The sequence below is a fragment of the Peromyscus californicus genome, unplaced genomic scaffold, assembly GCF_007827085.1.
Source record: "Peromyscus californicus insignis strain IS unplaced genomic scaffold, ASM782708v3 Scaffold_17__1_contigs__length_78620276, whole genome shotgun sequence".
In the NCBI taxonomy this organism is placed as follows: Eukaryota; Metazoa; Chordata; class Mammalia; order Rodentia; family Cricetidae; genus Peromyscus; species Peromyscus californicus.
The window spans coordinates 54,479,034-54,500,894 of record NW_026294469.1 but is presented as its reverse complement, the minus strand read 5'-3'; the positions used below and the strand labels follow the sequence as shown (position 1 = coordinate 54,500,894).

General features: G+C 49.8%; 1 protein-coding gene and 1 pseudogene across 1 annotated transcript; both read left to right on the top strand.

The window, feature by feature from the left end:
- Positions 1 to 2,816: 2,816 nt before the first annotated feature.
- Rax (retina and anterior neural fold homeobox) lies at positions 2,817 to 6,656 on the top strand. Its single transcript, XM_052741481.1, has 3 exons — positions 2,817 to 3,105; positions 3,362 to 3,615; positions 6,171 to 6,656. Exons 1-3 carry the CDS (start codon positions 2,817 to 2,819, stop codon positions 6,654 to 6,656), a joined length of 1,029 nt encoding a protein of 342 aa, XP_052597441.1.
- Positions 6,657 to 19,903: 13,247 nt separating this feature from the next.
- LOC128112375 (RNA transcription, translation and transport factor protein-like) lies at positions 19,904 to 20,434 on the top strand (annotated as a pseudogene).
- The last annotated feature ends 1,427 nt before the right edge of the window (positions 20,435 to 21,861 follow it).

The window sequence follows — 21,861 nt, the reverse complement described above, 5'->3', positions numbered from 1 at the left end:
AATGAATCAATGAATTGAACAGAGGGGGAGTTCAGAAGCCAGGCTCCCCACTTCTGCTGAAGCAGAGCTGATTATGAACTAGCTTAACTGCTGGAAGAAAACACAGCTCCAGCTAGGAGAATTAGGGACATGTCTGTCCATTCATTTTCTCTAATCGAGTTCTTGGGAAATACACATGTAGATTAGCTCCTAACAATGACCCCCAGCTGATTGCTTGGAGTACCCTCCACTGTGCCCACAATGGTCCTGAATGGTTCTTTATATCCCACACAAAGGCAGGCCCCAGCCCGCAGGCCTCATCAGGACCTTTAAAATCCTTCCTGCCTTTCTCCAGAGACCCTAATAAACAGTAAATAAAAGCTCACCTCACCTGGAGCTGTGTGTAGAGCTGGGCAGTTCCAGCAGGAGTTAACTTTGGAAAGAGGGTAAAGAAGCCGCTGGGCAGCTTGGGGGCAGGTTAAGGAAAGCTGCAGCTTGGCTCTGCTGCTATTGCAGAGGTAGGTTTACTAGGGGGAAGTTTACAGAAACGTGCTCTGTCCAAGGGAAAGAACGTGTACCAATGAATTATTCGGGCAGCTGCCCTCTGCAATGTATACCAATGAATTATTCGGGCGGCTGCCCTCTGCCTCAGTACCTCAGTCACCTGCTCTACCTAACCAGCTAGGGAGACCCTCTGGGGTGCCACTGGGCCATTTCCAGGGTCAGTGCCTCAGCATCAGGAACCTCCCCAAGGCTCCAGTCTCACAGGACTGGCATCTCAAAGGCCATTCTCAAGGGATTGGGATCTCATTTCTTTCTGAATTAAATGGTTTCCCCCCTCAGCCTCAGAGATGTAAGATTCTTGGGGGGTGGAGGGGACTGGCAAGGGATGAAAGATGGGCTGCAAGCCAGGAGGCACTTTGATTCAATTAAAAACTTCACACTGCAATAATAACCACAAGCTAGACAGAGCCAGAAACTCCAGGATGAGGAATCAGCTGCTTGGGGCTCTAGCCCTGCCCCTCCTCCGTTGGATGGATGTCTCACCTAGAGCATCATTTCCTCTTCAGGAAGACCCGCCCTGTTCTCGCACAGGATGGCTAGGATCCTGTCACAGGAAAAATGTGCAGGGTTTGAAAGCTCTAAAGTGCTATTTATTTTCATTAATTTAGCTTATGTTTGTATTGTAATTTTTTAACAGGTGCCAGGGATTGAACAAGTGCTTTACCCTGAGTGACATCTTCAGTCCTAACAGGTTTTTCTTAAAATTTAAACTTTCTGAGCTGAGCCAGAACTTCAGTTTGAACCCACTGACGACGAATTTGCGTGCTATATTTCTTTATCTTTTTTAAACAACTTTACTAGAAAGAGAACCGTTAGGGAAATTAGCCACTTACATGCAAAGCCTCAGGGAGGTTGTGATTTCCCCTTGTTGGTTCCTTTGCCTTGCCTCACAGCCTGGAAATTAAACTCATCGAAGCTGGTCATGGGGGGCCATGGGGTTTTGTGTGAAGTGTGTGACCTCGCTCAGGATGATGTTGGCCCTGCTGAAGGATCTAGAAAGGTAGGGTAAAGAAATCTGTCTTGGTGGAGACCTGAGAGACTAGAAAGGTGGAATTGGGGGGTGGAGGTCCCCAGTTCCTGAGGGAGGGGAGTTTTTGGGTCTTCTGCAGAAGCTTTGAGGGATGCAAAGTTTACAGTTGCCCATCGGCGATGAGGCCCCTAGGAATCATCTTTCTGCTGAGGCTTTGAGTCACTCTAGGTCAGGCAAGCCTCAAGGGGCCCCCAAGGGGGAAGGAACTCAAGCGGATTAGGGCCCTAACCCTCAGGGAAGCGCTAGGACCTTCTCCTCCCCAGCGAATGTCCCAACCCACGAGCTTTGCGCCATCTGCTTGACCTGTGGAAGTGGGAGAAGACCGGGGTGGCTCATCACTGTAACTCAGTTAAGGACCCTGCCCTTTCAAGAGCGCTCATGAGAGGAACGTTTGTGTGTCTTCTGCGGGTCCTGGGATCTCCCAGATTTGAGGTCATTGGTCCTGTGGGCACAGAGTGTCCCACCACCATTTGTGGTTCGCGCTAGGATGAAGGAGCTGATCCGAGGGTACAGAAAGAAGTCAAAACAGACCAAAGATGCCTGTAGTCTGGGGCGTCAAAGCACTGGAGCATAGATGTAGAAATGAGGGGAAGATTCAGACCGGGAGGCCTGTGAACTAAATTCCAACGCCCAGGTATAGCTGGAAAGCCTTCGGCTGCTCTAGGAGCTTCCAAGTGCCACACCGAGGCAGTCCAGGGTGTAAAGCTCTGAGAGGATGTAGGCTAGAGGGAGAGGGGAGAGGTGAATCCGGGAAAACTGCCCCTCTGAGACAGGGGTGGAGAGATGTCCCTCCTGTCACACTTCCTAGTCCTGGTACCTGGAAAATGTTTGTGGAGTTGAAATAGATCAAGATATCAGATGGAGGGACTTTCCGGGTGCAGGCCTGGGTGGCATGCCTAGGACCCCAAGCTGATCAGGGGGAAGACCGGCCCTCTGTAGGGGAGGGGCGGGGAGAAAGGGCTGGGTCTGGAGAGGAGGAGGAGGAGGAGTCCCAGACCAGCGCGCTGCTGGTCTTGTGCACCAGAGCTCCACTTTACCCCGAGGCCAAACTTCCAGCTGCTGCAGCGGTCCGATTGACTTCTGGCCCAGCGCTTGCCCATCTCCAGAGCGGTTGCCCAAGCCGGGTGCCCGCCGAGCTTGGCTTTGGTCGGACCCGTCCAGTTGCGCACGTTCTGGAAGTGCACCCTTGGAAAACACAGGCATCGAGCGAGCTTCAGTCTGCAAAGTGCACACCCGCCTCCCCATGCACCTGCCCGGCTGCGCGCCAGCCATGGCCGACGGGAGCTTCTCTCTCGCTGGCCACCTGCTCCGCAGCCCGGGCGGGAGTACCTCGCGCTTGCACAGCATCGAGGCCATCCTGGGCTTTACCAAGGACGACGGGATCCTAGACCCATTTCCTGCAGAGAGGGGTTCCAGGGGCGCGAAGGAGCGGGATCCCAGGCTGAGCGCGCGGCCCGCCTGCCCCAAGGCGCCAGCCGGAGGCTCTGAGTCTTCCCCGCCGCCAGCCCCCGGGCTGGTCCCCGAGTACGAAGGTGAGTGCACAACACCGCCGTGAAGCCCTTGGAGTGCTCTGCAAGACAAGAGCTCCTCTTCCTTGACCTTTATGTAGGTCAGCGGGTTTGGGGGTCTGCCCGACTTGAGATGAGAGAAATTTTAGGGACCCCACATAGCTTCCATCAAGGACCTCCTCAGACTAGTTCAGGCGCCACTGGGAAGCCTAGGGCCGCAGGGAGGCGACTGCGCCTCCTGGACCAGTGTCACTGACCCCCTGGGGCCTTGTTGTCCCAGCTTCTCGCCCCTGCTACCCCAAGGAGCAGGGAGAGGCACGGCCGAGCCCAGGACTGCCGGTTGGGCCAGCAGCAGGCGACTCGAAGCTTCCAGAGGAGGAACCTCCCAAGAAGAAGCACCGCCGCAACCGCACAACGTTCACCACGTACCAACTGCACGAGCTGGAGCGCGCCTTCGAGAAATCTCACTACCCCGACGTGTACAGCCGCGAGGAACTGGCCGGCAAGGTTAACCTACCCGAGGTTCGGGTCCAGGTAAGCGCCAGGATTGACGGACAGGAATCTGGGAGGGCCAAGGCTAAACGGCAATTACTTAGTGTGTTCCTTCCATGGTTAGGCAGCCCCGAGCCCAGGAGTGTCTAAGATCTTCGACCTTTCCCCCAAGTGCCACCCTTTGAGCAATCTGGTTCAGTAAGATGTCCCCTTTAGGGGAGAAGGCTCCCGACTTTAAACTAAAAGGACTTGGCAATGGCTTGGGAGATGAAGAGCTTGACAGCGCATTAGATGCAGTCGAAAAAGAGTTGTGGGTGTGCTGACCGCAAAGGGAATGGAGCCTGAAAGCAACAGCCAGGGGGTCACTGGATTGAGACCCCCCCCCCCAACCTCCACCCTTCTCACCAACTGAGCGCGGTTGTTCCACACGAAACACTCCCTTTCTTTGTAAGCCGCCAGTTAAAACTTCTCACGGATTTAAGAAACTGACTTTTCCTTCGTTTTACACCGACTTTTCCTTTTTATCGTGAGGGAGTTTTCGCTTTCATTAAAGCTGAATTTCTCTAATCCCCAATCATTAAAATATTTGGAAGCCTTAAATATTTACTAGTCATCTGTGAAAAATCTGGGAGGGCTTCCAAATTGAGAGAGTTTACAGGGGGCCTGAGAAGGAGACAGTGAGAACAGACTCGATGCGTCTGAGACTGGAACCATGATGGGCTTTTTGTCTGGTAGGATTTCCGGGCAATAGGGATTCTCTGGACTTTGGACACTTTTAGCTCTGTCTTTAAAGTAAAGGGGGACAAGGCTCCCTGCCTTTTGTCTTTCTGCTTAGGTTCAATTGAAAATAAGGAAGGAGTAAAGTCATAGAAGTTACTTCCATGGTTAGGCAGCCCGAGCCAGGGGTGTCTAAGGCAGTGAGTTCCCTAACGTGATTTGGGATTAACTACCAAAGACATTTAGTTCAGTCTCTCCTAGTTCTGCACTGTATTTCTATAGTTTTCATTGAAAGTTGGAAATTTCAGCACTTGATGTCCAGGGAAGGGGAATAGGTACACAGAGAGAAGAAACAGAAGACAAAGACAGAGGAAAAAGTGGTCCATCCCAGTGTCCTATGGACAGTTGCCTGGGCTCCCTTCACTCCAAGCTTGCCTAGATCCCTCTTGTTCAATGGTTTTACCATCCCCACTCACTTACGGGATTCTTGAGAGCAGGGTCTGTAGCTTTCCTGGGACTAGCATATAACTTCTCTCCCCATGTACATAGATCATCAGATAGTGTGATAGGGACTAGGAGCGTCTCCACCACACAACCTTAGAAACTAGATCCAGGGCTATAACTAATTTTGTAGGGATGGAGCAGGGAAGTTCAAGAGGTGCAGGGCCACCTTCCCCCCAGGAGAATCTTTCTCTTTTTCCTACTCTCCGCAAACTGCTAATGTTTCCTGGTGGCTGGTGCCTGGGGTGGAGATACTTACATTTTGTTCTCTTTTTTCTTCCCAACTCAAGGGTCACACGCACTTGGCCCTCTTCCACTCAGGGGCTGGGTTTCACCTTCTCTGCTCTCCTGTTTATATCACTTTTCCCATTGGTCCAGGCCGCTACATTCTTTTCACAAACCCCATCCTGAGTGCACCAGTTTGTCCAAAGTTCTCTCACAGTCTTCACTTAAAAAAAACAAAAAAAAACAAAAACCAATTCTGTTTTGTAGAAGAGTGGAATTTGGTGGTAAAACATTACTATGGCATCCTTCATGCTCGTATCAACCCAGTAGTGGAGGAGCCAGTGCGAGGAACCATAATGTGACTTTTCCCTAAGTGAAATAAGAAAGCAAAGTCTCTTTGTACACAGTATGAGGGGAAATGGCAAAACTCCGTAACATGAGCATAGATATAATACACGTGAACAATTGTAATCTTGGAAAGTAATCCATAGGAACCTCAGACATACTAAACAGGCACCAATTCAATAAAGCCGAGAAGTTATCAGAGCAGCGACGGAAATACACAGAAGGTCAAAAGAAACCTGCTAGAAACGGTTGCATTTTAACACGGGAACTGCGGGTGTGTGGTATGCCTGTGTTTGCAGCAGAGAAAGGGGGTAGGTAAAAACAGACAGGCTGAAGCAGCCATTGAGAGCTACACAATACAGAGCAGAAGCGAGATCCCAAATTGAGCGTCAGAAGGGGCTGCCAACCGAAGGGGCCCCGGAAACCTGGTTTCAAAGTCCTACGGTCTAACTTCGGAGTTAAATTTACGGTCCTCTAAAAGAAACCACCACAACCAAAAGTGAGAGATCCAGGAGATGGGGGGGGATGCTTTGGGGGAATGGGGTGCGACAAAGAGAGAGCTGGGGGCCAGAGAGAATAGCCACAAAAAAGGGAAGCATATGTAAAAGAGAGGCTTGGAGTACAAGGCGAGAGTGAGGAGAGACCAAGGAGGTAAAGGAACTTCTGAGCCCTTCTAGCAGAAGACTATTCCAGTCCCAGGATTATTTGGGGGGTACTGGTGGGATCAGGCTGGCAGGCTTGCCCAGGGTGGGGACTTCACTCCGCTGCGCTTCGCCCTAGCCTGAAGGGCTCTGCGCTGCTTCTGGCAGGTGTGGTTCCAGAACCGACGGGCTAAGTGGAGGCGGCAGGAGAAACTGGAAGTGTCGTCCATGAAGCTGCAGGACTCGCCCCTCCTCTCCTTCAGCCGCTCCCCGCCTTCCTCTGCTCTGGCCCCGCTGGGGACCGGCCCGGGCAGCGGTAGCGGACCACCGGGGAGCGCCCTGCCGCTGGAGCCGTGGCTCGGGCCGCCGCTGCCCGGTGGAGGTGCCACAGCGCTGCAGAGCCTGCCGGGCTTCGGGCCCCCGGCGCAGGGCCTCCCGGCCAGCTACACGCCACCACCGCCCTTCCTGAACTCGGCGCCCCTGGGCCCGGGCCTGCAGCAGCTCGGGCCGCCGCCCGCGTACCCGTGCGCGCCTGGATTCGGGGACAAGTTCTCGCTGGAAGAGGCGTACCCTCGCAACAGTAGCATCGCCGCGCTGCGCCTGAAGGCCAAGGAGCACATCCAGGCCATCGGGAAGCCCTGGCAAGCCCTCTAGAGGCGCTGCGGAGCGTGCTGCGAGCCCGGCGCACCCAGCCCGGTGGCCACTCTGTCTTTGCTAGTCCTCCTGCCGCAAGCCGAGGGCCAGCCTTGGGCGGGGACGCTCGCGCCTTCTCCAGACGCTCCAAGAAAGGCCAACGGAACCCCCAACCGGGCTACCAGAGGGACGAGTTGCGGGTCCCGCTGACCACACTGCTCCTAGCTGCTCCCATGAGCATCAGCGCCTACCCCCGGGAGGGACCAAGGATCTTGACCTGGGGATGTTCCCGATGGAAAAGAAAGGGGAGCCAGAAAAATAGAGTGGAAGAAACTGTTTGTAAACTTAGTTTAAAGTATTTTGGAGGAAAATTAAAGATTGGTTTGTTGCTCGGCTAAGCGTGTTCACCGACTACAGCGTGAGGGGGTAAGGTAGGGATCTGGGGGACGATACTGTCTTGGACCTGGCGGACCCGAGAGTCGGGGGTGGAGCACCGGGGAACAAGTGCAAATTCTGAGAACACCATTGCAAGGGAGAATCGCCCTTCCAGGCTGTGTGAGGTCAGCGGCCTACAGTTCAGTTGCCTGTGTCCCCACTTATTTGTTAATAGCCAGCGGCCCTTGCTACTTTGACCCAATAGGAAGCAGGTACACCACCTTCTAAGGTGGGACCAGATCACCCCCAAACTCCTCCCCTTTTAGGTGGCCTTAGCCTCAGACTCTCTCAGATCACCGGCCTGGAGCTAGCCCTCACCCAAAGTGGTAATATTAGTTTGAAGATTTGCGCAAAGACTTTTTCCTCCTGACTGTGGGCCCTCTCTCCTCCCTAATTAGCACTGCGTCCCCCAAACCAGAGTTTTGCTAAGAGCGCAGGGTACAGGGTAGTAGAAGGAGTCTGGGAGCTCCCTGCGGCGCTGGAAAGGTGTACTCTTTACTGGAATGTTTTAAACATTAGGATTGATGGAGCTGGCTGTGGAGCAGGGAAGGAATGCCCCTGTCTCAACCAACTGCAGCTGCTCCTGAGATCTAAGTCCAGGGATAAGGGGAGTTCCAGGAGTCCCTCCTGGGCAGCCACTACATAGCCCCGCCCCATGACTGCGTCTTCCTTTTCAGTCCTGGCCCAGTTTGCAAAGGGACCTTGCAGCTTGGAGGCTTAGCACCCACCAGCTGCTGTCCCTGGCTCCTTAGCATATTGTGGGGCTCTCCAGTATCTTTTCCTGGACCTTACCTCACCGGGAGACTTGGAAGGCAAACGGGATCTCCTGTGATTAAGATTTGGCTTTACCAAGAGCAAGGCAGAAAGCCACATCTGTGGCAATGGCCTCTCCTCTGTCTCAGCTCTATTTCTTGAATGCTCTTGAGTGCAGAAACTACTCCAAGCTGTGGAGACTGACACAGGAGTGTGATCCAGAATCCAGTCCTTGCCTTGTAAGATCTGAGGCCTCTGACACACATAACCAGTACCCCAAGCCTCCACAGAGTATGCTGGCAAGAAATTAAGTTGCCTTCTCAGAGTGTAAGAAATAACCCCTGCATTTTTTCCTTACTAGGATGTCTCCGGGGAAATGAAGTATAACAAGTGATTGTCTCTAAGTGAGAAAAAAAATAAATAAATAAACTTATAGAATGGATTGGGTGTCAGGTTCTGTCAGCTTAACCCATCTCCTATTCTATCCTTTAAGGACCAAGTTTTAAATTTTATTTACTGTTTTGTGTGAGTGTATGTGTGTGTGAGCTCGGCTACACTCACGCCACCATGTCTGTGTGGAGGCCAAAGAACACCCTTGTGAGATCCAGGCACAGAACTCAGATCATTAGACCTTCCTGCCAGCACCTCGACCCACCGACACATCTCCCAGGGCTAGGGCATAGTTTTAATAGGAACAACTTATTCCTGGAATATTTAGCTTCACCAGTCCAGGCTGAGTACACTTGTTTAGCCCTTTCTGCTTACCCCACTCCTGGAACCTGGGACTGTGCCCACCAGCCTCCTCACTTTCCTTAGATGTCTCCATGAGCACCTGCCTTCTCCTGTCTGTCATTTCCACACCCTGCCAGCCCAGACTCAGTGGAACGAGGAGGGTTTACTCTGTAAGGTTTCTTGACAGTGCACTGTGATCATGAAGTTTCTGGCCCATCTGCTTATTCCAGCTCCAACACGTACAGACTATTGTGTGGCTTGCTAAACAAAGAGTTTAACTGGGGTTACTTTCGGGGTGGACCAACGTAGACAAAGCTGAGCCCTTAAAAAAAAATCTCAGGGGGTGGAGAGATGGCTTAGAGGTTAGGAGAACTGGCTGCTCTTCCAGAGGACCTGGGTCCAACTCCCAGCACCCACACAGCAGCTCATGACCATCTGTAACTCCAGTTCCAGGGGATCCCATGCTCTCTCCTGGCACCAGGTATGCATGGTGCATAGACATGCACAAAGGCAAAGATACTCATTCACATAAAATAAATAATTAAGAATTTTTCTCTCCACAACTGTAACTGCCTAAGAAGGCACCTCTCATGTGGCTTCTCCCACTTAGCAGCTATTAGTTGTGTAAATCCTTGGAAAGGGACCAGCCTGGTGAGCCCCTGTCCCTCCAGGGCAGACAGCCACTTTATGCAGGTGTCCTGCAGGTAGTCACAGCTGCTTCAAGAGGGCATCTGCCATCCACGCCATACCCAGGGGACAGCTCCCACACAACACAGTGTAAACGGGGGCAGTGTCTTTGTGTCTTCCCATTTATGATGTGGGGTCAACTGTGTCTTCCTGACAGGCTTATTGTGATGTTTGAGGAGAGACAAACCTCTTAGAAGAATGCGTGTGCATAAGAGGTCATCAGTGTGTGTGTGTGTGTGTGTGTGTGTGTGTGTGTGTGTGTGTGTGTGTGTGTGTTATGGGGATTAAAATGGCAAACAAGTACTCTACTATTGAGCAATATCTGAAGCCCAGCTAATGGTATGGTTATTTCCAAAGACTTTTCTCAAAAATGTGAGTGTGGTTAACTGTTAGTCCCAGAGAGATAACGAAAGACAGCATCCATTCTCCTGTGAAACTAGTCAGCTAAGAAGGGTTGATCATACAAAGACGTATACAGGAAGAAGAATGGAAAAAAGCAGCTGGAGGCCCTGGGTTCTCTTTGTTTCAGTTCCTAAGGAGAGGTCTTTGGCCATGTTAGAAACTGAGATCCTGAAGGGTGGATGCTAGCTGAGTGAGTGCTTTACGGCTCCCCCTAGGAAATCGAGAGGTACCCCATCTCTTGTTGGTCCTTGGCTCTAAAAGTGGAAGACTCGCTGGCCACCATCCATGCAGGTGTGTAGGAGGGAGGAAACTAGTACTCAACAGAGACCTGAGATAGCAGCAGCTTGCTAAACTATTACTAAAATCCCAGTGACCTTGAACAGTTGGACCAGCACTCAAGTTCAAGATTTACAGAACTCTGTAGGTCAAAGAGGCTCTGGCTAGGGTGGAGTGTAGGCTTCCTAAATTAGACTGATGGCTCTGGTTTGGGATGGAGGAAGGTTTTTGATGACCCTGAATGAAAGTTTTCCCCAGTCATCCTCCATCACTGTCTCAAGAAATGACGTCACCTAGTGCAGGTTTGGCTCAAGCAAAGCAGTTAGTGTAAAAATGAAAGCAGGAACCAGTTGGGAATAGTTTTACAGAGTTCAGTGGGGGAAAGCCATTCTGAGGACTGAGATGAAACCCAGATGGAGGCAGGCTTTAACTGGGGCCAGGGCTGGTCATAACAAGAGGAAGACCTTGGGGAGTCCCTCCCCTACCGTGAAGATGAACACCAGGTCTGCCCTGGCCAGAAGTTGCAGGGAAGCAGGTCTGCAGTTTCTTTTCTGCTTTTGAGAATATGTTTGGCTGCTGTGCAGACCCCAGGAGAGTAGAGAAGGGAACATCAGAATGGACAGCAAAGAAGAGGGCGGAGTCAAGATGGCCACTCCCCTTTTCATCCCCCCCTCCCCCCAGCACCCATGCCGCAGTCTTGGAGGTCCAGTTTCTGCAAGCAGAGATTTGACTTCTCACCATGCCAAGGCTCTAGGCTTATGATGGTGGTGCCCTCCACCCAATTTGTGTCCTAGGAGACGTCTTTTCCAGTCAAAAGTCTTCAGATCCTGGGTCCCCAAGAGCAGTGGCAGAGCAGAGTCCCCATTGCTTAGTGTCCTGTGATTCTGAGCTGTGTTCCCAGACAGTACCCTCCTCAGTTTCTGACCCTTGGTATTGAGTCTTATTCAGATAGATCTGAACCTGGGACAGTGAGTGTCTACATCTGGGGTAAGTGGGATGGATTAAAGGGGCTTCAGCCAGAGGTTGGCAAGCAAAGCGAGAGCATCCTCTATTTATTTAAAGCATATATTTAATAGGTGCAGAAATGGGAAACATCAAGCTGGAAGTCCCGCCCTCCATCCATCCCAGTTCATCTAGGCTCTGGCTAGGGATGGAGGCAATGCCAATGTCCCTTCCCGGATCTGACATTGAAAGTGTAGAAACTGCCAGAGCCCAGCTGCCAGGGAGCACACCCCTCCTGTGAGCTGGGTACAGCCACTCCCTCTGGGCTTCAGACCCCAGAGCTCTGGGGCTCCTCCTTTGGTGGTGTTGTCCCCATCCTCCCCACCTCAGAGCCTGGCCTCACTTCTAGCCCCACCCCAGCCCACTTCTCTGGCTCGTTTCTGAGAGCTCCCCACCCACAGCAGATTCTTAGGCTATGCGTGGAACCCCCACCTCCAGGGATGTGCAGAGAGAGAGAGTTCCCTGGAGATGCTATTCATTCACAGCTCACAGTGACTGTGTGCTAACTAACTGGCCTGGGAAAGGCAAAGCCATGGCGTGCTTTGTAGCTACTGTCGACCCTCACTGGGGACTGCTTCCTAAAAATTTGGGCTCAGCTTATCAACTGTACAATAGTGGGTAGAATTCGTGGCCCATTAGCGGTTAATTCCTTAACCAAGCCTCAACTGCTCACTGTAAAGTCCCTTTCCTAAAACTGGATTAAATCATGTAGATACTTGGCTATAGAAGCAGCTCGTGCCCTGCTTCCTTGAGCAGGACAGCTTTTCTCCCCCTTTATTCTTCTCTCATACAGTGCATCTTGCCCACAGCCTCCTCTCCTTCCCCTCCTCCTAGTCCCCCCCAAACCTCCCCTCTCCCTCAGATATACTGCTCCTGTTTCCCTTCAGAAAAAAAGCAGGCCTCCCAGTGATATCACCCGAAAACGGCATCACGATATGCAATAAGACTAGGTTTAAACCCTGCTATCAATGCTGGGCAACGCAATCCAGTAGGAGGAAAAGGGTTCCACAAACAGGCAAGAGTCCGAGACACCTCCACAGTGGTGTTAGGAGTCCCACAAAACTCCAAGCTAAAAACCACAGTGTATATGCAGAGGGCCCAGCACAGACCCGTGCAGGCTCCAGGATTGCCGCTTCAGTCTCTGTGAGCCCCTATGAGCCCTGCTTATTGGATGCTCACCTGGTGTCCTCGACCCCTCCGGCTCCCGCTGTCCTACCTCCCCCTTTTCTGTAGGGATCCCTGAACTCTGCCTGATGTTTGGCTGTGGATCTCTGCATCTGCTCACATCAGTTGCTGGATGAAGTCTCTCTGATGACGACTGGACTGGGCACCAATCTATGAGTATAGCAGAGTTATCATTAGGGATCTTTTCATTGACTGCTTTTTTTTCAATCATGTTTGGTTCCCCTTTAAATGTGTAGCCCAGGCTGACCTCAAACTCATGATGCTCCTGCCCTTGCCTCCTTCAGTAAATCCTCCCGGCATGTTCCAATATAGCTAACAGCAGGACAGCTTCTTAATAACAGGAACATTGGTGGCCTTCAAGCCTGAGAGCCCCAAATGGCCCATGATTAGGTCTTGGCTGCAACACCATCTGCTTGTGTGACCTTATCCAGAACGTTTCAGTATCACTTCAATGTTCCGTGTATAAGCATCTCTCTTGGTCGTGACTCCTCTTGTAAAAAATAAGTCACACAAAAGCAGCTCTCCCTTGCTTTGCACGTCTTAGAAGATGTGCTCATGTGAGTGAGCACTCGAAGAACTGTACAGCATCCCCTCTGCACAGAGGAGGCCGAGAACGACTTTCCCCAACTGTAACCATTACTGCAGTTTAAGCTCTCAGTTCTCCTGCTAACTATATTTGCTGGCCCTGCTTGCTGTTTTTTTTTTATTTTTACCACCTGCCAGTTGTATACAATGTGAAGATTGTACAAGGCATGATGGGCATGTATTGATAAGAGTCTCAACACTCGAGGAACACAGGCCTCAGGAGGTGAACTAGAACCCAACAGTGCGGATTTCAGAATGCGTACTCATTTGTCCAGCTGAGCATCCCACTGAGCACTCAAAACGAATGTGTTCAGACAAAACGCCGTTCCTTATGGACCCCGCCCTCCTCTCCTTCTATGTTCATGGTCCCCAGTGGATGTGATGAGAAGCCTGTCTTGACACTTTGAATCATTATCTCCTGATCTCTACCCGACTTCTCAACCACATGCCTACACTCTAACTGGTTACGTGGCACGTGGACACCACCCGACCTCTTTCCCATTGTATGTGACCAGATGCTTTGCTAGAGAAGACACTTAGCTCTGACAAGCTAAGGATGGCAAGCCAGAGGTGTGCTCTTCTCTTGCACTTCTTCGTTCTGTTGCTATGATGGAGGTGTGATGCTGGAGCTGGAGAAGCCGTCGTGGGCCCTGCCATGAAGCCGTGTGTTGTGGGTGCCCAGCAACCTGGACTCTAGTTTACTCTGAATTTCTTCTGTCACTATCAGCCACAACTAAACCCACTCATTTTTTTCCCTTCACCCTACGTGCAGTTAATGACTTAGCCTAAGTTACTTAGAAAAAGCCCCGAATTCACTGTGCGTCGGAATGTGTCTTAAATTCACCCGCAGCTGCGTTCCTTACTTCTGTTGGCTTTCTAGGTCAGGGCTTTGTCATCCGTTGTCACACTGCCTGGCCTCCCACGGCAGACAGGGCTTCCCCACGGAGGTCATTTCATTATTTCTCTCCTCTCTCCACTGGCCTTTTCCTTCCCCTCCCCTCCCCCTCGTCCCCTCCCCTTCCTCCCCCCTCCTTCCCTTCCCCTCCCTCTTCCTCTTCTGGTTCTCACCTCCTCCTTCTGTCTAAACTCTCCACAGTCCACAGTCCTCTGTTGATCTTGTTCCTCACTGTAGTCAGAATTAGATATCCCCAAGTACTCTGCAGAAACAATTCCTTTAAACTCACGGAGACACATGTGAGCACACACACACACACACACACACACACACACACACACACACACACACACACCAGAGATGGTGGAGAAATGGCAGGGGTGGGGGGTTCATTGGGAGAGGTTTTCAGGGTGGTGAAAGAGGGTAATGGGGGTGAACATGAGTAAAATTCTTTATATACATGTGGGAAATTTTCAAATAAAGTGAAAACAAAGTCTTTTGGCCCCTGGGGCAAAAGCCAAGTACAGAGCACAGCCTCTGAGGTTCTTGTGGCTCCCATCACACTCATTCCTTCGGGCATCTTTGGCAATTCCCCCAAGCCTTTCCATCTTTTCTCTAGCAAGATGCCAGTGTACTCTGAAGTTCCCCAAATGACCACATGATTCTTCCACTTTGGGGCTTTGAACTTGAGAACTACTCTGAGTTCAACAAGCTTACACGATACACGGTGAGCATGCAGAAGCCAATTGAATTTCTATATATTTCTTTTGTTTTTTTTGTTTGTTTGTTTTGTTTTTTTTTTTTTGAGACAGGATTTCTCTGTGTAGCTTTGCGCCTTTGCTGGGACTCACTTGGTAGCCCAGGCTGGCCTCGAACTCACAGAGATCCGCCTGGCTCTGCCTCCCGAGTGCTGGGATTAAAGGCGTGCGCCACCACCACCCGGCGAATTTCTATATATTTCTAATGGACAATCCAATGCAGAAATTAGGGGGGCAGATCTATCAAGAAGAGCAGCAACAAGAATAAAAGACTTAGTAAGATATTAACAAAGAGCAGAATTTATCCTCTGAAAACCATAAATATCTGTGAAAGAAGAACTAAGTAAATAGAAAATGAAAATGCATGTGCCAGGATCGGAATGGTGGAGAAGACAAGATCGCATTTCCACATGGAGATCCAGTATGGGCTCCCACAGAGTCCAACTGGCTGGCTTGTACGAATCAACAAGCAAACCCTGAACCATACATGTGGATTCCAAGAATAGCCAGAAACAACCCTAGAAAGGAATGTGGGACTTACACTTCCTGACTGAGAAACTTAGTAGGACCCAGTGTCCTGTGAGTACAGGGATAGAAATCCAGACCAAGGGCTGGCGAGAGGGCTCAGCAGGATAAGGCGCTTGACTCCAGGCCTGATGATCTGAGTGTGGTCCCCAGCACCCACACGGTGGAAGGAGAGAACAGACTCTCACAGGCTGTCCCCTGATGTACCCACATATATAATACACATAAAAACTTAAAGTGATGTCATATAATAAGAGAAATGTAGATCAAGAAAACAGAGTCCAGGGACAAACCATTTCTCTATAGCTGATTTTGGACAAGAACCCAAGCTTATTCAATGGAGAGAAACATGTTTTCAGCAAACCACGCTGACACAGTCTATGTAAGCAGGAGAATGAAGCTGGACCCTCGCCTCCCACTGTTCTCTGCTCCTGTTGCTGAACACATGACATCAATGACTCAGACAGGAGACAGACTTATGTGGGCTCACACCTTTGGAGGTTTCTGTCCATCATCTGTTGTCCTGATCAGGACAGAAGCATAAAGAGAAGCTGAGGGATGAAGAACACCTAGGATTACACTATCCCCTTCCGGGGCTTTTCTCCAAGACCTCAAGGCCTTGCCCTGGTCCTCATCTCAGGAAGGTTCCCACACCTCCCAGTGTGTCATTGGGGACAAGTCCTCAGCACATGGGCCCTTGGGATGTGATGGAGAATCTTCATTGCCAACTTGACTGGGTTTAGAATCACCTGGAAATGCACTTTTGGGTGTGTCCAGGGGAGTTTTCAAGGTTTAACTGAAGGGGGAAGAATGGTTTGCACCCATTTCTATGGACCCTGGACTGAATAAAAAGGGGGAAGTGAGCTGACACCAGCATTCACCTCTCTGCTTCCTGACTGCCAGTACAATGTGTCCAGATGCCCCCTGTCCCTGCCACCACCATAACAGACTGTGTTCTCAGACTTTAAGGAAAATGACCTTCCTTCCTTAGTCTGACCGGGTCAGGTCCTCCGTCCCAGCCAAGAGAAAAGTAGTTTATACAGGGGCCCTTGAGGGTCAACCAACAGCACATACAGAACTACGCCTGAAACCCAACACAGACCTAAATGTAATGAAAACCTCACAACCCCAAGAAGACACCGGGGTCTTTATGACTATGGACTTGGTAAGGTTTTAAATATTACACCAAGTGACTGAACAACAAAGTCAAACAGTGAGTGTCCCTTCACCCAAACGTCACCCTGTGATTAAAAGATGGCATCTGCAAGGTGAAAGAACAGTCCTCAGAATGGAAGAAGAGCCTTGAAAATCACGCCTGACAAGGGATTTGTGTCAACAGTATATAGATATCACATGCAACTCAGCAGCAGACAATCCAATATTTTAGTGGGTAAAAGATCTAAATAGACATTTATCGAAAAAGATCCACACATGATCAATAAGCTCATGACAAAAGCTTGTCATAATGACCCAGAAAACACATATCAAACTCCCAGCAAGAGAGATTTCACAATATCAGGACGGTCAGAACCAAAAGGTGGGGTGTGGAGACTTGGGGGAAGTAGGAAAGCATGCATGCTGGTGGGAAAGAGAAATTGACCAGGGCAATGTAAAAATCACAGCTCCCATCTTAAAGGGAATCACAGATAGTTTATTGGAGTGACCACAGCCCTGAAAAACAGATTTAGGTTGCCCCAAATTCCATGTTCGAACATGGAAGCAGTTTTATAGGGGATTTTGTAGATTTATAGAACAAATAAAGTCATAAATCAAGGCAAGTTCAATATAGTGATGGATGCATCTGGGAGGCAGATACATCGAGATGGGAGAAGCTTTTCTGTAGGCCCAAGATGCTGATATCTGGTGGCATTCTTAGCTCTTGGATTGACAGAAGCTGGTGTTCTGCTAAGGCAATAGCTTCTAAAAGGTCTTTATTTATCATCACAAGTTAGTTTTAAGTTAATAGCTTCTAGAACTTTTTATTTATCATCATGGGGTATTGATTTAGACACAGAGCTGGCCAAGGAAAGGTTGTCCTAGAAGCCTTAATAAAACAATTCGCTTCAGAACCTACAAAATTCCAACCTCTACAGCTCTGAAATTCCCGTCAGTGTTGCAGGACACCTGATCACACCGTGAACCCTGAGATTGCCTTATTTACTGGAAAAACCTGTTTCTAGTGGTGGTGTGCCTCAGCCCTAGCACCCACCTTTAATGCAAGAGATTTCTGCTTGAATACTGTTAACAGGATTAAATAAAGTCAACCACAGGTCAAGAGGCAGAGCCAGCACCGGTTGACAGGAAGTGGACACAGGATTGTTAAGAATAAATGACAGAGAGGAAGAGGGAGTCAGAAGGCTGGACACTGAATTTAAGGGGATTGATTGGAGACAGTGGGAGAGAGGAGAGGCTTTGGGGACATCCAGGAAGGAGGAAGGTCAGCTGGGTGCTTTCTTTGACTCTCTGAGCTAGCAGGCTGTCACCCCAGCATCTGGCTCCTGAATCTTTATCGGTAAAGTCAAATGATTGAGATTTTGTTCAAAACCACACATCAGTCCACCAATTCTCTGCAGACACAGAAACTCCTTCCGTGAGGTTTTTGTTCACAGCCAGAAACAGCTTCTTCTCAGAATTTTAGCTCCCATCAGCCACTTTGGAAAACATCCTGGAAGTTCATCAAGTGAGTAAACGTGGAGTCACCCTATGACCCAGTTAGACTAGTCTGAGCTATTCAAGAAAAACGAAAGTTATGTTCACACTGACATCTGTCTGTGTTTGTAGCAGTTTTACGATAGTCCAAAGAGAGGAAGAATCCAAATGCTCATCAGTGGATAGATTTGTGAACAAAATGTGGTATGTCCACGAAGTGGAATATTATTCTGCCACTAAAGGAGCAAAGTTCTGTGCTTTACCATGAGTGGATTGTGAAAACATTATGCTTACTAAAGAGCCTCTCACAAAAGACCATTATGATGTAAATGGCAACAATATGTAGTCCGGAATGAAAAAAAATCTGTAGAGAAAGGAAGGAGGTACATGGTTGCTGCTCGTGAGGGACACGGGAGCATGGAGATACAGACAGGGTGAAGTAGGAAAGAACTTCTTCTTGAGGTAGTGAAAATGTCCCAAGATTGACTGTGGCAATGGGAGCCTATGTCTGTGGATATACTTAGAGCATGGGATGGAGGGTTTAAACAGGTGACGCGCATGCTCTGTGAAAGCTATCTCAATAAAGCTGACTCCTGCTACCTCCATACCCTTCATGCACTCACACTGGAAAACTGCTTTGACATGCATTTCTGGACCTTCCCCATTGCCCTCTGGGCCTGTGACAGTCAAGAAGTACAGTTGCGGCTGACAGTCCAAGGCCTTCTTCTGCCCTTCACGTCCTAGCCTTTTCTCTGCCTCCCAGGTTCACCTGTGTGATAATCCACCACAGTCCCATCGCCTCCTTAGCCACAGACACTCTGCTCTGAACAGCCTGACCTTCTTTACCCTCCCCACAAGGCCAAATGTGAACATTGTCTTTGTAGCCAATACTGTAGACCGACCTTTATAAAACAACCACTTCATCTGGCTGAAGACCCTTTTCAGCCAGGGACAGCTGTGCGGCGGGGTGGAGGTCCTCTGAGACCCCAGACCCCAAGTGAGGCCTCACTCATTCCTCACTTGTGCAGAGCCAGCCCTCCAGGAATGACGACAACCCTGGACCTTTTTCATATGGACAAAAGATTTCTCTTCAGTATCTATTTGCAGTGCAAGCCCTCTGCTCCAGGGTCTCTGGGCTTGTGGAAGCAGGCTGTCCTCAGTCCGTGTTACATGGCGATGCCCTGTTACACAGTGAGCAGGTCTGATTACCCAGAGGAGACCTGCACAAGGTTAGACCAACTGACTATCCGTCATGGAGGGAGGACAGACTCACAAATCCCCATTCAAGTTAAGGTTTACTGGTGTGTGTGTGTGTGTGTGTGTGTGTGTGTGTGTGTGTGTGTGTGTGTGTGTGTGTGTAAGGTGGAAGTGAGAGAGGGGGACATTTACAGGCAGTTAAAGGTCACTAGGAGGAAGGACTCATGAGGCCCCGCCCCCACCAGAATGTATGCACAATGCTTGCTTGGATGACGAGTTTTCCTTCAGTGGTGCAGCTGCGCATGCTTCTCTGAACAACACCGCTGAATTTGTCGGTCACCGTGATACTTCCGGGTGGAGTGGTTTGTTTCTGTCGTGTCTATGGGTGAGTAGACCTTTGTTCGTATCTTGGATGTGTGTGTATGGTGGTGGTGGTGGGGTCGATGTATATAAGAGGGCTTCCCTTCCCCTGCCCCATCCCTTCCTTCCTGTGCCTTGGGTACTACGACCTCCAGAAAGTTGGATGAAATCTACTCAAGGCTAAGTTCTCAAACTGCCGGGCCCTTGGTGGCTTCTGCACCTAGCTTTGCTGCTCTTTGGTGACAGTACACGCTCTTGGGTTCCTAACTGAGAGATGAGCGGCAGCAATAGGGGGCGCTTCTTGGCTGCCCACCCCCAGGGCAGCTTTAAGCCCAGTGATCTCTTAGGGGTGAGGCTCCTTTCCAGGACTCCAAGAGGACTCTGTCCACCAGGCTGCTGCTTTTCAGTCTGGAACCAACTCCCTTGGTAACTTGGCCGCGCCTGCCCTCTGATGGTCAGCTTGAGAACTTCACCTGTGGCGAGCGCATCTGGATCCATTCTTACAAAGGCTCACCTAGCTGCAAGAGAAGGCGGGTCCTCAGCAGGACCGGTGTCTTCCCTCTGTGTCTCCCAACACTCTGGAGGTCTGAGTTTCTCTTTGGAGGGACATCTCTCCCTTTACGCTCCGGTTCTCATCCTAGCCAAGTCAATCTAGCCTTTAAAAGAAGCCAAATTCAAAAGCTTCTGTATTCCTCTGCTCCAGAGGGAAATGGTTCTATGTTAACTTATTTGAAGTGGGAAGGACTCTTACGACCACGCAGGAGAAAATGTTTGCTTCTTCAAAATGACTCCAGTGCTGAGGCTGGACCGCCTGGGCCTCTTTTCAGATGCAAGCTCACAGGCCTGGACTTCAACTGCAAAATGAAACCAGAAAATCTAAAGCAATTTACTGGCTGCTTGGTTCAGCTGTGAGATGTGAATATGGATATAATGTTGAAAAACAGGAGGGCTAAGTACCTGGTAACACAAACTAATACTGCCAACTCAACAAAAACTCACAGCCATTGATCAACCTGGTTGTAATACTCCTGATTGTAAGGCTGGGGTAACGACTCTTGCTGACCTCCTTCAGATTCAGGGTCAGGATGGTTACCTGGTAATGCTGAAGGACATTTGGGTTTGGGTTCAGGAGCATCTAACGTAGGACGCAGCTGCTAAAGCAGATCGAACAGAAGAGGGCTTTCCTGCCGCTTAGACAAACACGTTCTTGGTTTTGGCATGGAGGTGCGGCTCTCCGTGAAACTGCTCAGATTCTGTGCTTGCTGCCTGTGGAGATACAGACAGAACCTGAGGGAGGCATCGGCGCTGTCCAGGCAATCATGGCTGAGCCAAAGACAGACCACAGGCTGGAAAGATGAATAGCGCAGGATTTCAGTTAGAAAATGCGCATCCTGGCATGTGTTTAGAAGTGAAATGAGACATTTTTGATGGAGAAATCCCAGGAAATTGACTATGTACTAGAGATTTATTACCATGGCTTTTTTTTTCTTTAATAATGTTGGGGAAAGTTAAAAATAAATAAATAAATAAGCCGATTCCAATTATTTTTTAAATTTTTTTATTAAAAATGTTTTTTTTTCATACAATATGTTCTTCTGGTCATGACTTCTCCTTCCCCAGATCCTGCCAGATCCTACCCCTCCCCCATCCAAATCCACACCCTTTCCTTCTCTCTCTCATTAGAAAACAAATGTGGTACATTTATACAATGGAGTATTACTCAGCTGTTAAAAACAATGACATCAGGAAAGAGGCAGGCAAATGGATGGACCGAGAAAAGATCGTCCTGAGTGATGTAACGCAGACCCCGAAAGACAAACTTGGTATATATTCAGGTGTAAGTGGATATTAGACGTAAAGTAAAGGAGAACCGTGCTACAGCCCTCAGATCCAGAGAAGCCAGGCAACAAGGAGGGCTGGGGGGGGGGGATGCATGAGCCTCACTGTGAAGGGGAGACAGAATAGACATTGCCTGTGGATGGGGAGGGATGGCAGGAAGGGAGTCAGGGAGGGAACAGGAGGGATGAGGTCGGGGGAGGATGGAGGGAAAGAGTACTGGGAGAGACAACTGGAATCTGGGGTCGTCTCCGGGATAAGCTAGAAATGTAGAGCAATGGGAACTCCCGGGAATCTACGAGGGTGACCCTAGCTAAGACTCCTAGCAACAGGGGATACAGAGCCTGAACCAGCCATCTCCTGTAACCAGGCCAGACTCCCAGTGGAGGGACTGGGACACCAACCCAGTCACAAACCCTTTCACCTACAATTTGTCCTCCTTATAAAATGTGCTGGGGTAAAGATGGCACAGAAACCGTGGGAGTGGCCAACTAGTGACTGGCCCAGCTGGAGACCCATACCCTGAGAGGGAGCTCACCTCTGATACTGCCTATAGGGTCAGGACCCAGAGGCGGGATACTCCAGAGATCTAAGATATAACCAAACATGACTGGCAACAAAACAAAACAAAACAAAACAGTCAATGAAATGATTCCTAATGATATTCTGCTATTCTCATAGATTGGTGCCTAACCCAATTGTCATCAGAGAACCTTCACCCAGCAACTGATGGGAGCAGATGCAGAGATCCACAGCCAAACATTAGGTGGAGCTCAGGGAATCCTGCAGAAGAGGGGGAGGAAGGATTGTAGGTGCGTGTGAATGCACTAGTAGAGCACTGCGCACACACCTACTCCTGATGCACTACACAGTGCATCTTTGCAAAAACCAGTGTCCTACTGCAGCATGAACTGAGGCGCATTAGCAACAAAGCAGATGCAAGTACTTG